We start from the raw sequence: 15,469 nt of genomic DNA, 5'->3' as shown, positions 1-15,469 counted from the left end.
TCAATGCTTCTCTCTCTGAGCGGAAAATGCACAGCAGGACAGCGACACAGGGTGAAGATGATGGTCTGGAGAAGCTTCTAGCTTCCTCCGAGGGACAGCAGGCTGAGACGGCTCCGCAAGGGATTCTGAGATTTCAGAAAGAGGGAGCACTTCAAGCCAAATCAAAACAGATCAGCGGTTTCATCTTCAAGGAGAAAAAGGACTTCTGGTATGAGGCCGAGCAAGCAGGACTACTGTACAGGAATTCTTACATTTCAGTGTGCGGCGCTTTGATGGTTTTCTTCTTTTGTTTTAGCCTTTAGCATTTGTAAGCGGTCTTTGAAGCGCGCAGCTGGGTAACGCTGTCGGTATGCAACGTGGTCGCTCTGCGCTCTGAAGACAAACCTGCATTCCTTTCTCAGCCTGCCTTTCTTATTTCCCACTCCCGGTGTCTCTGGAACTTTAATCAGCAGCCTGCAATTAACAGGCCTTGTTAATGTACAATTAATTCTGAGGGCGGGCGATAAAGAAGGAATGCTTTCTAGTTGTGCAGCCCCAGCCACATCCCTTGATAGCTCACACATGCAACGTATTGTGGTTGGAATGTGAGATGTGGACATGGGGAATGTTTTCTTATAATATCCTGGTCTGTGTACAAGGAGTAGAAGGTTTGCAACAAAACCGAGAGAGACCGCTAGGGCCAACAGTGTCAGTGTCAGTTACTGGCTATGTAGTCTGGAACGTGAGCGCTCAGTTCTTGAAATCTTAGGTGCTGAATCTACAAGAAATAAGAGGGGAGACTGCTTAATTTAAAAAAGAAATAAAGTACTGATGCCATGTTTGACAGCTCACAGAGGGCCCAGTTTTTGGGATGAGATCCGACAGCCAGGCCAGTTGGAACAGACTGCAATGACTGGAACAGAAGCAAGGCCCCTGTCTTCGACAATTTCCAAACCTGCGCCCCGACTGGGGACAATGGTGTTGCCATTAAGATCAGCCAGTAAGCCGAGCTCCTTGCTACTTGGTCTTGACATGTAACATCCTGCCTTTCTCATGTTCAGATGGTGAAGCAGTTGCTCTCTCCTCCCATGATCTGCTGTGCAGTGGGGCTGAAGAGCTGCACCCAGGAGGGAGGCACACTTTAGGCCTGGATACGGGGTGTCCCTTCTTAAATATAAAGCACTCTGGGATGCATTAGAATGAAAAACTCTTTATAAAATGTAAAGAAATGATGATTATTCTCATTATTCCTGTCGTGTTGTGCTGTAATGCTATTTAAAAAAAAGTGGGGTCCGAAAAGCAATCACAGATGCTTCCCCCCCTCCACACTTTCCATTTCCTCACCTGCAAACTGCATCTGTTAGATCACATCACAGGCTGTGTAGTTGGGAATACGAGTGCTCAATTCCTGAAATCCTAAATCATCTTTGGTAAGTTTGAAAGCTTTGAAAAGCAACATCTACATGTGGGTATAAATGTGATGCATGATGTAATGCTGAGTTATTGAATGCACTGTTAATTCCATGCACTTCTGGGTTGATTATAGTTTCCATGTTATTTGAATGGGATGCTTGCTCTAAAGAACAGTGCTATGGAAGCACAGCCCATTATTCTCCAGTACGTTTCTTTTACTGACGGTTGGTTCTTTTACTGTGTTGGCTTGGCCCCCAGGTTTGGAAGTATCTGCAGGGGGAACCGGCTGCATTCCTACCCGGATTTCCCTCTCGTGATCGCGGAGCAGCTGCCTCCTCTCCTCCTCCCAGCGCGCGGCTGTCTCCTGGAGCTGGTTCTCCGCTGCCCGCTGGCGCTGCCGGCTCTCCTCTCTCACGGTGCTCAGGCTGGTCTGCAGCTCCGTGATGGTCTGCACACACGAAATCCAATCAATCAATCAATCAAACAAACAATCAATCAACCAATGCATTACCTTTTATGACTGACCTGTCTAAATCGTCATGCAGGACTATAAGTCAAAAACGAAACATAATACTGTTTTGCTTGATGCCTTGCATTTTGATTCAACAATTAATTTAGAAGAATTTGCAACTTTCACTGACCCTGGTGAGTTTTACTCCTGGCTGGTAACTTGGAATGCACCGCTTGGAGCAGATCTCAACAGTTCCAGTTATTTTGTGGATCAGTGCATGTTTATGTTCATATATACACATAGAAACAGCAGCATTCCCACTTATTTAATTGATCTGGATGTCTGAACACTTGCATCACAGTCACTTTACTGCTGCTGATCCATCATGCTACTGTCAAATGTTTAAAACGTGGTAAAGGCAACACGTCAAAGATGCAGAGCATCTTTCCTTAAAATTAAGATGCTGCTAGTGAGTGGTTCACACAGGTTGTGTTTTTTTTTTACATTTAATTCAGTGTCCTGCTGGACCGTGTCTGGAGAGTGCGGGGCTCCTGTGTGTGGTGTGTTCAGGCTGGGCAGCGTAGAGATGGTCTATGACTAAAGATGTCACAATATGGACCCCTCTTCTAGACAGAGGGACTGTGGAGTCTCGGATTGAGCCCCGTGTGAACAGGAAACTGAAGAGTGCCGCTCTGGAAATGGAACAAGCTTCTGTCTGGACTGACCCCGCTCTGAAGAATGAACGAGCAACAGTGTGAAGCTCTCAGATGTAAATGTTATAATTTGTGAAGCATTTGTGAACCCTCTGGTCAAAGGGGCTGGTCATTAGGACATGGTAGCCCATAACTGGAGTCTGGCTGCCTTCAACTCCAGAAACACCAGTTAAAAGTCAGTAAAGACAGACAGCAGCTATCTTAACTCAGAATACAGTGAATACCTACTCAAGAAAGTAAACAGAAAAAGTAAAATAAATAAAAAAAATTCACATAATTTTCAGAAAGAATCTAACTTCTAGAAAAAAATAATACATCCCAGAGTAAGAATATATATGTACAACCACATGAACAGCTACACCTAAAGATCCCTCCTACTTTCAGTTTTCATTTTCTACTTCAGAGAAGCAAAAAACAAAACAAAACAAAAAAAAACCTCAATGCACTATAAAATAAAAATAAATAATCCTTCCACAGATAAATCCTATCTATTTTCAAAACAGAGTAACCCTCAGTTTGCGAACTTGTGGCTCACATCAAAATAAAAAGTACAGGCAACCGCTTTGAAATCCTCTTCGAGTCAAAATTAACATTTTATTTAAACCCGAGCCAAGACACGGAGAACAGGGCACTGCGGCTGGCTCTCAGCAAGACGGATAATTGTTTATTGTGTATAAACTTCGAAGGAACAATCTTACTGGAATATATTCATTGTGTGGGTGTTGGGAGTGAACACTTGGAACAACCGCAAAGAGAGAGATTAGGGTTATTCTGACAGCGAGGGAGCCACATAAAAGTCACAAATGACCCATTATTATGGTAACATCAGTTTTCTTAGTAATAATTATTTCGCAATATAGACCTTCAAGTCTACACTTTAGCCTGAAGGAGTACACTAATACTGCTTTTTTTGCTGTACCAGTCTTTTACTACCTGTTTTGCTGGCCCTTGACTGCTACGTCACTGGGTTTGTCTTTAATTTTACGAGTATACTACGGCTTCTATTTCGGGTGTTTTTCATTCCTCACTTGGTGTTTTTTCCCTACTACAGAGTATTCAGCATGAGCAGGGTGCCTCTATGACATTCTTACCTTATATAAATCAGTTTACTCACTGCCACACTGATGGACTTATAGCCCTTTCCTACATAATACTTCTATTTTTTAAGAAGTGTTGTATTTTTTTCAAGTGTTTATCTTATGATACTCACTTCTCACATACTCGTTTCTCTAGGAGAGACAATATAAGAAATAAATGAATTCTTGCTTTTTACACACTTTTCTTTCCTACCCGTTTGAAAGTGTGTTTGAAACTGAACAACGCTGTGGAGAACGATACATGGAAATATCACTCTATGGAAGGAGCAGTGTTTTTTTTACATCACACCACTACGGAGTGACACTGTTCACGAGAAACCACACGTAGGAGAACCAAGCCTGTCCTTGCTCAAAGTTTAATAGGAAGCAGTGTCATTTCACCTCGTCTGACAACTGCAGACCAACAGAGGAAACCAGCAACATAAGCCTGTTTATGTGGACGTGAAGCCCACAGGAGAAATATGCAAGATGGGAAAAAAAAAACAAATCATTCCCTATATTGTTATTAGGTTCCCCCGCCCTGGTATGACAAACAGCCGATAACTGAACAATATGAGGTCAAAGACAGTTCACACGAGGAGTCTTCACAGGGTGTGTGTTCTGCCTTAACAAGGTGAAAGTTAATTAAGACATAAAAAAAAAAACTGAAATCCCACGGTGACGCACAGCTTGGTGTGGTATGGATGTAACCGAGGCAGTTTCGACACAGCCCATGATGCTGTCGGGCGCACTGTGCTACTGCTGTTTTCCCCAGGGGTCAGAGCAGGGGAACCAGGGCTCTCAAACCCTGGCTCAGTTTCTAAGAGCAGTGGGGCAGCAGAGAGAGTGGTTTCTCAGGGATCGGTATTTGGATCACCACTCTGTCTCCTCCAAACACAGCTTGATGGCGACAAGTGAAAATTAGTCAATATGAACAGTTACAAATGAGAAATGCTTGTTTGCTAGCATACTGGATCCACAGCCCAGAGAAGAGAACAAAGGAATTTGAAATACTACATGGGCAAGATATACAGATAGAATTGATTAATCTGATTAACCACAAAATACCTGCACTTTAAGAGGGAAAAATAATAAAAAAAAATGGTAATCAACATTTTAAGAAGAGTGTGGAAAAAGCAGTATGACACATTTCTTTCAAATCTTCAGACAAGCCAAGGGTTAATAAGCGATCTTTTCACATTTATGTGATGTTCACAATTGAGTGATGTTTTCACATCTCAAAAAGATGCACAGCACTGGATTGGAGTTTTTGTGTCAATCGTTAGTTAGCACTCGTGGCAACTTTCACACTGCAACTCTTTTGATGTTGCGGGTTGTGTAACCTGATAAGCTACTTTTGTGTACAAAGTCTTTATGTCTACTTTAAGCTCTTTTTGTGGCCCTTCAAATAACAACTTAAGATAGGCAGAGATAATGAAGCACAATTATATCACACAGGATAAGTCTTTACCCAGGCAGACATTTTCAGATAGCTTTATAAAAAGAAATAATTTGAAGCTTGACGTTAAAGGCCAGTCACTTGCCGGACAAAACCCCCTTCAAAAATAAGCCTGGTTTAACTCAAAATTAAAAATAAAGCTACAAAACTAAGAGCGTCAACATACTATGAGAAGGACAGTTTGAAATTTATGGCAGCTTGGAGAATTTAACTCGCCTAACAACAGTCAGTTTAAAAGATTAAATCTAATGTTAAACATATGTCTGGGGTCGAAGAATTCACCGAATCAAGGCTTGCTCATGAGACACGTGGAAAAACACCAGGGTTAGATCTGATACCTTCTGTGCTGGTCTGTTTGGGCTCAAAACTTCTAACTGTTCAGGATTTAACCTTCGCCTAATGTGAAACATAACCTATTTCGGGTTTGCTTTTGTAAACTCAAGACAGCAAAGAAAAGAAAAAAAACAGCAGCCACAACGTAACTGTGAGAAGTGCACAGCCTAATCACAGAAAAAACCCTCATTTTAATGACAAGATTCCAATGTGCTTGCTAAAAGACCCCTGGCATCTTAAAATAATTTTTCCACTGTTCTTCCACCACCTTGCTATAAATCTCAGCTTTTTTACATGAGAACGTGTGTTAGGACTGAAATGACAGAGAGGTCCTTTCTGTGGATGTGAGGTTGTAGACCACAAAATTCAAAGGAGTGACTTGATTCTGTTGGGCTCATATTTTACACTTTGATCTCTACACAACACTCTGAGATCCACATCTCCGCCACCGTATGACTAACATTGATTTAGGAACAGTGACCCCTGTGAGCAGTGATTTTTCAGACACTTAAAAAAACCCCACTGCACGATGATCACAGAGGAACATTAAAGTTCAGTGGATACTAATGGATCACATCAAAGGAAAACTTTGGATACACTCAAGACCATAACGTCCAGAATGAGAAATGGCCGTTGAGATCTGCCATGGTTGCTCGGACCCTGGGCAAGTGATGCGGACCCTTTAACGCTACGGAAAGGACCTGAAACCCCTGTGTAGGCAGCTGGGAAAAGTGTAAACTAGGAACCCATAAGCATATAAAGGGGAGCTGCAACGCTATTTTCATATTTCAGGGTTAGAAAGAATCAGCATTGATGACTGCACTTCAAACTGCAATAAAAGTCAAACGTACACAGTCATTTGTAAAAACTCCAATTGACTCCAATTTTGGTGGATGCGCAGCGCCATTTCCTGCGATTCAGAATGAGGCAACAAAATATCCGATGACATGCTGCGGCCAAATGACAGTGTAAACAAGCAGGCTTGTGAACACACTAGTTTCAATCCAACAGAAATAGTGCTCTCGACTTCGAGACGGTTTTGCCGACAAATACTACTTACTTGTCAATTCTGCATGAAGATCACATTGGAAACTTTCTGCAGGGAAATGTCTGCCCCACAGACTGTATTTATTTGCTTGACCATCGCTTATGTTAGTCATTACGGAGACCAGTTTGCATTAAGGGTCGCATCTCTTCGCAATTCTGCTTCAATTTAAATTCATGGAAACTCAAACGCGAATTTGTGACAACATCGGCTTAGGGAGGATCGGCTTGCCCAAGGACATCAGAGAGTCACCTTCTCTAAACTCCTTCAAATCCAGACTCAAAACCCTCTCCTTCAGAAGAGCCTTTACTGAACTGGTTCCATTCTTCTCCCCTCTGCTTTTCCTAGTACCACCATCCACGGTCTCCTCTGTGTATCGTAATTGTGTTTTATCTTGTGTTTTCCTTTTTATTGTTGTTCTCGTTCTGTAAAGCACTTTGAGAAACAACCTTTAAAGGCGCTATATAAAATAAAGTTAATTATTATTATTATTATTATTGGGTACTTTCACAAAGTTAATTCAAAATTTGGAAATTCTTTCTACAATGTCAATGAATAGATCACAAAAACAGAGGAGCCATGCAACCCATCTAGCAGTTAACTGATAGATAATAGGTAATAATAGGTATTAGCCAGTAACTAATAGATTTGAGGATCTCATCCAGCCATTTACTGAAAAGCCAGGGTATTGGCTTCAACAACGTTATAGCAAAGCTTGTTCCACACACCCACAACCCTTTGTGTACAGATGTTTGTCCTCAGTTTAAAATACACTTCCACACAGTTTGATAGCTAAACAGGTCTCCATTCCAAGAGGAAGTCTGAGCAAAGTCCGACAGTGATTTTAGATTTTAAAGCATTTTTACTACGAGGGAAGAGAATGCAATGGCTGCTCTCCGACATGCACACATTTCTCATAAATTTACAGCTCCCTCACCCCCCCACCACTGACATGCAGCCCTGCATCTCTGTACATAGGGGTGGAGAGCTGAGATAACATTCCTTCAGCAGCCCTGGAACAGAAACGCAGGCTATCTGATCAAGGCATACAGACTGCCAGCTGTCTGGCAGAGAGGCACACTGCCCCAGCTCTTGCTGCAATCCTCCCTGCTATGGCTCCCCTGCACAGCTCACCTGGTGCAGCCTAGGGCTTCCTAATGGGAAGCACATGGAAGCAAGCTGGGGTACTGGAATCACCGTGAACAGAAAAGAAAAAAAAAAGCTTGAGAATATATTTGTATAAGACAGGCCTGCGTATCTGTGTTTTATCTAGATTTATTTGTCCAGGAACAGTATGTCTAAATTTTGCCAGGGATGTGGTGTGTTATATGCATGTCTGTTTACCCAGGGAGGTAGGGGGTGGGGTGGGGGGGAGTGTTTTTTCTTGGAATGCTAATGTTAGTTCTTTGAAAATAATTCTTTTCAGCCTCTCTCTCCCTCGCTCGCTCTCCCTCTCTACAAACTCTCGCTATTTTGTGTGAAAAATTGTTTACCTGTGAAGATTTGGCAAGCTTCTGGCTGTATTCCTTCTCAATCTGCTTCAACCTGCTGTTGGTCTGGGAGGAACAAAACAAAAGGCGAGAGAGAGAGAAGAGAGAAACATGAAACCCGATCGGCTCAGAGGAAGCACACGCACAGACACTTAGCTGTTGACCCCTGTGCTTGGCACCTCATCTGCATGCCTGTCGCTGAGTCTCTGGGCTCCGTGCCAGGTCCGACGCCCCTTTGTGGCAGCCAGAACAGCACAGGGGTCTGCCTTTGATCTGCAGCCAACGATTCATCACTTAAAAGGAAGAAAAATCCAACCTCTGCTGCCAATTATTAGAAAAACATAAAGGCCTCTGTGAAAAGAGAGAGAAAGAGGAAAAAAACGAGGCACAAGTTCATCAGGATGACCTCACCTCAGTCAGAACAGGAGCCCTGCTGCTTGTTAAAGACTGCAAGGACACTACCTGGTAATTATTTATGAGTAGGTATATGTACATAACGTCTAAATACACAAGCTTATTTTATACATAGTTTGTATGTGCATATATAATGTACCCAATGCACTACCAAAATATTAGAGAGTACTAATGTTCCACAAGAGTGAACCATCCTATCCAAATCAGCAGGTCAGCAGGAATGATTCAGCTTGTTAAAGTCCCATGACTGGAAAGGACTGTGAAGCGGACCACAGTGCTGTGCTACGGGGACGAAGAAATGACTGTACAAGTCGCACAGCTATTGGCGCACATGCTGTGGGAACATTGTTTAAGGCCACATCAGACCTGGCTGTCGTGTCAATTCAGACAGCCTCAAGGTGGTTTTCGGCTGTGTGTGGCAGATATAGCACCATTAAGAGGAAACACTGATTAGAGAGTTAGCACCAAAGGCACAGACCAACAGAGTCCATGTCATGTGAGAAAGGCACTGAGAGGTCAAACTCCTCCATGCACACCTGTAAACACCTGTTGTGGCCTGCAGCAGCTCTACTGCTGTACAACTGGAGGCAGGCAACCCACTGTTAGGGGGTTCTCTAATATTCTGGGAGTCCAGTGCTATATCTGCATAGACATGTACATACATGGTTAAAACAAAGTACATTATTAGTACAAATTGCCAACACATAATGAGACACACATTTACAACATAACCCTTTAAGTATCACTTCCAGCTGTCTGCGAGATATTCTTACAGAATTATGTATGTGACTTGTGCTGCCAAGCATTTTTACATCTTGAATTCCACAAATTCCATCTTTTGCTTCAAATTAGAACACAGATTTCCACAAACTGAAAACCTTCGATTCCTGTAAAAACTTACTTATTTATTCAGTAATGGGATTTTAGGACAGGAGGGGGGTTTTTGGTTTAAATGGTTGCTTACATAAGGGAACTAACTGATTAAGATTAATAGATGCAGGTCTTAATTTACAGTGCTTTTTTTGTTTAAGTTACACCAAAGGAAACGTAAGTGCAAATACCATAAAAAGGATATCTGATTTACGAGATTGGACATTTTCAGCATTTTCAGTAAAAGACCACAGACATACCTCTTAGGCTTTTTACAGTACACTATAAAAAAATAATGGTCTTACTGCCACAGGGGACGTAAATGTGCCAGTATTGTATCACTGATTGAAAATACAATCAAACACTTCTTCCCAATGTATTTTTATTGATAGACCAAAAGCAGAGCCATTCTAAAAAACACCGCCTGTGGGAACCTGGAGAGAAATGGAGCTTGGAGAGGTTGTACGAAAAGCACTTGGGGATGTTTTTCTGAGAAATACCCCAAGATTGATACATGACTAATATGCACGTAAGAAACTGTGAAAAAAATGCTTTTCACATCTGATGTTGATTAAAAACAGTTACACTTCGTTTGAACATGGGCTGCAACAATGCAAAATGTCTGAAGTGGTAAAAATGATTGTGCCATGCAGAAACCTAAATAACCCACACTCTGACTCTGCAGCAACGACTCGCGCACGTTAAACTTTCATACAAGGAAAGGTTAATATTCAAAGTCTTATTATTCAAATATTAAGCAAAAACAGCAGTACAACATCGCAAGGGGATAAATCATCTTTTAATAAAAATACCTGAATAAGGCCACACTTGTGCTTTTCCTTTTACTGTTTCAGAAATGTAGCAAACCTGGTTTTGTACAGATACCTGTATCTGGCAAGCAAACCTATTCCCTCTCTGGACTGATTCACCAAGGTACTGAAGCTTTCAGGACTCTCTCATGAGAGGTACATTTCTAAAACAACAACAACAACAGCAAAGAAAACCAAAAACTACTGGTTCTCCAATTTGAAAAACTGAGTATTCAACTATAAAGAGGAAAGCTCTCCATAGAGACTCTGACCCTTCTCAGCTGAATATTAAGTAAATATTCTTCCCTGCTCCCTTAAACATCAGTAGACAGAACAGAAAAAATTAACTCCTTCCACCCATCTAAAGGAACATAAAGATCTGATTATAAAAAGAAATCTAGAACTGTAGGAGCAGAATGAGGTGAACAGCAGTAGAATGAGGTGCTCACTATACCACTTCCAGACTGTCAGTCACTCAGTTGAGGGCCAATGGCTATCTCTCGGACTCTGCCGCTGTTTCATTAACATTTGAGGTCAGACACACCCAAAGGACCCACGGGATCACACACCGAGCACCCCGAATCAACAGCTCTGAAGGACTCACGACAGGGTGATCACACACCAAGCACCCCGAATCAACAGCTCTGAAGGACTCACGACAGGGTGATCACACACCGAGCACCCCGAATCAACAGCTCTGAAGGACTCACGACGGGGTGATCACACACCGAGCACCCCGAATCAACAGCTCTGAAGGACTCACGACGGGGTGATCACACACCGAGCACCCCGAATCAACAACTCTGAAGGACTCATCTGAGGGTGATCACACACTGAGTACCCTAAAACAACAACCTCGAAGGACTCGTGACAGGCTGATCGTACCCCGAGCACCCTAAATCAATTCTGAAGACTACCAACAAGATGCAGCGTTCTCTGTCTGAAAGTCTCTCAGCTGATGCAAAGGAAAGCAAACAAAATCAAAGCCTTTCAAACCATCACTGCAGTCATTATCGATGTCACCATAGAAACCATTTCAAAAAGTATTTTTGTAATTTGGATTGTTCTCATTTTTCCCCCCGCTTTTAACAATATGACCCTAGAATAAAAAGATTCCCCAGTGAAAAGAGAAGATATCTCCTTTCTCTCTGGTGGGGTCTATTTCTTATCACGAAATGGCAGGTTCATCAGAGGACAAAATTATAAGTAAAACCCCTCCTTCAAAATATGGAATGATAGATAGATAAGACTTTATTGATCCTGAAGGAAAACTGATGTGTTACAGCAGTCCAGCCGAAGACAAGCAAAAAATAAAAACAGACATCAGAATAGACGAAAAATTAGAATATGTACAGTAATACAAAATAAATATAAAATAAAATAAATAAATAAAAATAAATACATAGGTGTGTGCAAAATATGATCATAGTCACTGTAAAAACAATAAAAAAATATTTAAAAAAAATCTATTTTATCTTTTCTTAAATTAAGGGAAGTACAGTTAAAATGTTTGCATTTATCCTTATGTTGTCACTGTGGTATATCAAGGTAAAATGAGAGACAAAAATGCAAAAGTAGAGTGAAATTATGGTAAATCATAACACATGCAGCAGCCAGTAAGAGCAAAGACAATGTATAGTAAAATTACAGAGAGCAATGGCAGAACTGGAACCAACCAGGTTGAGCTACTGGGTTAAATTTTCCTTTAACTAAAAAGGTGTTTATAAGGATATATAATACAGTATAAAGATAATATATATAAAATATGTGTTCTTTGTTTCTTTCTTCTTTTTTTACTGAAGAGAATGTGGAGACTAAGATAACTGCAAGACAAACACTTCAGTCTGTGCTGCACAGCCAATAGTATCTGTGTTTGCTTTACTGGTGAGTACCTGTGCCCTGCCACTGGCATTTTAATGCTTAAGGCAGTCTGAGGCGATATCAGATACTACAATCGCTTAATAATCCTGCTGGAATGGAACATGGATGCTTTGAAGTCTGTGAAAAGAACACTGGTACAGTATTTGGAAACAAGAACATGTACTGCCTACAAAAACTTAATTAACAATCTATAGCTGGCATTGTTCCAGCTGCTAGCCAGTCACAGCGCAGTGAAAGAAAAAAAGACTTTGAGGATGCAAAGCCAGCTGCAGACTGCTGAGAGATACAGACACACAAGTACATCAGTGCTTTGCAAACAAATATCATTTGGAGAAACAGGAACAGCAGACAGAATTCAGCCATTGTAGACCAGGCCTAGGCTATGATGTTTTCTTCCTCTTGCTTCATGCAAGAGATAATATCACTCTGAAAATGCTCTTTTCATTTTAGGAGGTGGTGGTGTTTGCACCTTGAAATAGAGGTTTTTATCTCACAGAAACCAGGTCTGTTTGCAGCACTGTTGGGGGAAAAAAAACGCCTTGTTCCCTTGGTGAAGAGCTCAGTTTTTAGGAAACAAATACAGCTATGAGCATTCTGGCACCTACAGCTCTCCTTAATCGAAAGATGCTTGTCTGGACCTTTACACAGTTTACTCCAAACTTTTACAGCGTCTTCATAGAGAGTTGAAAAATGGAAAAAAATGCAAAGCATTTCACAATTTTGATTAGTCTGTGACCATCTGTGCCCAGGTGAGTTATAGAAAAAGTTGTAATAAATCAGTGATGTCAGTCAGAAAGCAGCATTAGTACCTCAGTACTGTATTGTACTGTACGGTGGCAATGCAACAACCAGGCAAACTCTTTGTTTTAAGGGACAAATAAAAAGTCAAACCAGATCCCTTCCCCAGTCATTCCACCACACTTACAACAAACACAATGGTATCGAGCAGTTTAGCATCATATTATTTAACATGGCCGTCAGGATTTTCTACACCTTCATTTTTAATTATTTTAAGGGCTCCAGTTTATCTCTCCCTTTGACCCCCCACTGTTGAAATGGCCTGCCTTGTATTGTAGCATTACAGTTTTCAGCTCTCTGGTTTTAATGACAACACGAATTCCTCCGCCACAGTGCCTACCCTCTGTGCATTCCTGCTACTGCCCTTTCCGTCTAACCACAGTCCTGGATCGTGTGGTCCTGTTTTTATTATTATTATTATTATTATTTTTAATTGTGAGCATCTTGGTCCTGAACCCTGAGCACTTTAATTAGGAGTGTATCATTCCAGCAGCTGGGGGCCGTTGGTGGGAGACCCGATTAGCTCAGACCTTGTATGCATTTCAGAGTGGATTTGCTGGCTACGCGGCTTATTTTGCGCCAGAATGAACGGCAGCGTTTGTTCCTCTCCCCTTCTGATGTCTTAAGAAGACGGCTCCCTGCAGGTCACCCCTTTTGATGACCTTCAGAAGGAACGGAGGACAGGACTGGACAGGGGAAGGGATTACCGAATCAATTACGTCGGTGACTGAAGCCAAAATGAAAACTCTTGAAGTTCGGTTTGTAAAAGACCTGCTTTTATTTACTGAGCTGCAAAAGGCAGCAATCAGCTCTTTGGCTCTATGCTTATTAGACTCCCTCCATGAGTGGTGGTGCTTTCGCCTCTGAAGTCCTGCCTCCTCTTACAGCTACAGCGCAGTGGCCTGCTTTTGACCCAGGGAGGTTCAAGTCATTCATCTCTGCTTTGCCCTGAAAAAAAATCAATCAGGCACCTTCACATCAATTTCGGATTGAGCCTCTAGGAGCAGAGCCTAGCTGCAGGCTCAGAGGGAGGATGAACCTCGGCTATTTCACAGGTTCCCAACATCCCTGGTTCTCAAGAATCCATTACCTTCTCATTTTTGCTTCTGCTAAGCTCTTAGGTTCCTTATTGAAAATGTGAAGGAACAAACATTTGTCACATAAGAAAGAAAAATAATGAGTAATAAATAAAGACCTGGAACTTGTGTCGAGTTACCGTGCCTGTAAAATAAATCACAGTTTTCAAAACAACAACAAAAGTTGTGAGCTTGTAGGTCCTGAAAGGCCTTAATAAAGGTCCAATTAAGAAACGTGATCAGTTGCGAGTTTCAATTAGTGCTTGAGTGGGAATGAAAACCAGCGGACACTGGGGCCAAGGGGCCGGGAAGGGCTGAGCTGTTTGACCTGTTGTGTCCCAGTAAGGCCTGCAGGCCTGCAGGATGGGACAGACGGAGGCAGGACTCTGGGAAGGAGGGAACTGGCCACTGCAGCAAAGCAGGAGAAGCCGTAACACACCTTGCACACCATCCCAAAGCAGGTGACACACGGCTGCATCAGTCCCTGATGAAGCCAATGCTGACCGGAGCAGTCCGTTCGAACCGAACGGCCCGTGAAGTACGGTAAACCAACACGCAGAGAGGGCGTGAAAAGGGCTTTAACACGGCAATGAACATTCTCCCGCAAAAATGATACTATCCCCTTTCTTTGCTATTAATCTTTTCCCCTCCATTAACAATCTCCTATTCCAGCAAACTGGGACTGGGGCTTCACGGCCGACCCATGTTCATCGAGGACGGAGTTTGAGGGTTCAGGAACACGGAGTCCAGCCACAGACTGAGACTGGATGACATCCTTAGATCACTAAGCTACAGTACTAATAAACACGCTGGGCTGCGCTGAGAGGCTCCTCTTGGTTACATTCTTTCTGAAACTCCTAATGCTCTTAAGTCTCTTGTGGTCCTGGTGATGCCCTTTCTTGTTATACTGCGTTCCCTCAACCTTGATGGTTTAGATTTCTCATGTTGTAAGGGGCTGAAACTTTTTAGCTGTTAAGGCCTGGGCTCCTGACCTTTCTTGATAAGGTAGTCACACTGTGACAGCCTATATCACTTTAAAATAAAAAAAACAATAAAAAAACTTAAATTTCTAACCAAAGACCCACAAACCGTTCTAAAACACCCAACAGGCCGAGATAGTTTAAAATCTGATTTTCTACAAGTTAAACACCCCTACACCACTGTGAGGTGATTGTGAAATTTCTTTGATCTTTCTTCCAAATTTATTGCTCTACATAATCCATGACAAAAAATAATGTGATTTACTGTATCTCTAAATGGCAGAAAACCGGCTGACAGAAATTAATAAGTTAGCACAAGAAGAAAAACCTTCTGGCAGCAAAACATACAAATCATTATTGAGGCACTTCAGTATCAAGTTACAATGAAATAAATGCTGACTGAACACAGACTGCAGACCCGACTCTGAGCCCTGCGTGATGATGGCTTGCTCTGCTGCACCAAGAGCCCAGTCTGCCAGTATTCTCAGAATGTGCACAGCTTGCAATAACCATCAGGTTTTTGCCGAATACTTCTTTTCTCTGCTTTTCCTTTTAAAATGAGTCCAGCTGAACTGAAGCCATTCCCATCATGCATGAAAGTCTTCTGCTTTTAAATCTTCTCAGAGCTTGAGAACAGAAGAAGGACACAGAAGCACACATGATCTGGGACAGTAGTGAGGGA

The 15,469-nt window shown here is 42.1% G+C and overlaps 1 protein-coding gene across 1 annotated transcript in view; it reads right to left on the bottom strand.

Annotated features, from left to right (window-relative positions):
* cep112 (centrosomal protein 112) overlaps positions 1-15,469 on the bottom strand; it is a 144,963-nt gene that overhangs the window by 22,564 nt on the left and 106,930 nt on the right. Inside the window, exons 22-23 of the mRNA XM_088927448.1 lie at positions 7,963-8,025; positions 1,691-1,840 (exon numbers count right to left, since the gene is read on the bottom strand). Coding sequence (XP_088783574.1) covers positions 1,691-1,840; positions 7,963-8,025 — 213 coding nt within the window. The remainder of the gene's footprint in view (positions 1-1,690; positions 1,841-7,962; positions 8,026-15,469) is intronic.

The sequence above is a fragment of the Atractosteus spatula genome, chromosome 11, assembly GCF_055471065.1.
Source record: "Atractosteus spatula isolate fAtrSpa1 chromosome 11, fAtrSpa1.hap1, whole genome shotgun sequence".
NCBI lineage: Eukaryota > Metazoa > Chordata > Actinopteri > Semionotiformes > Lepisosteidae > Atractosteus > Atractosteus spatula.
Note: the sequence above shows the minus strand (reverse complement) of the source record. Positions and strands in the feature narration are given on the sequence as shown.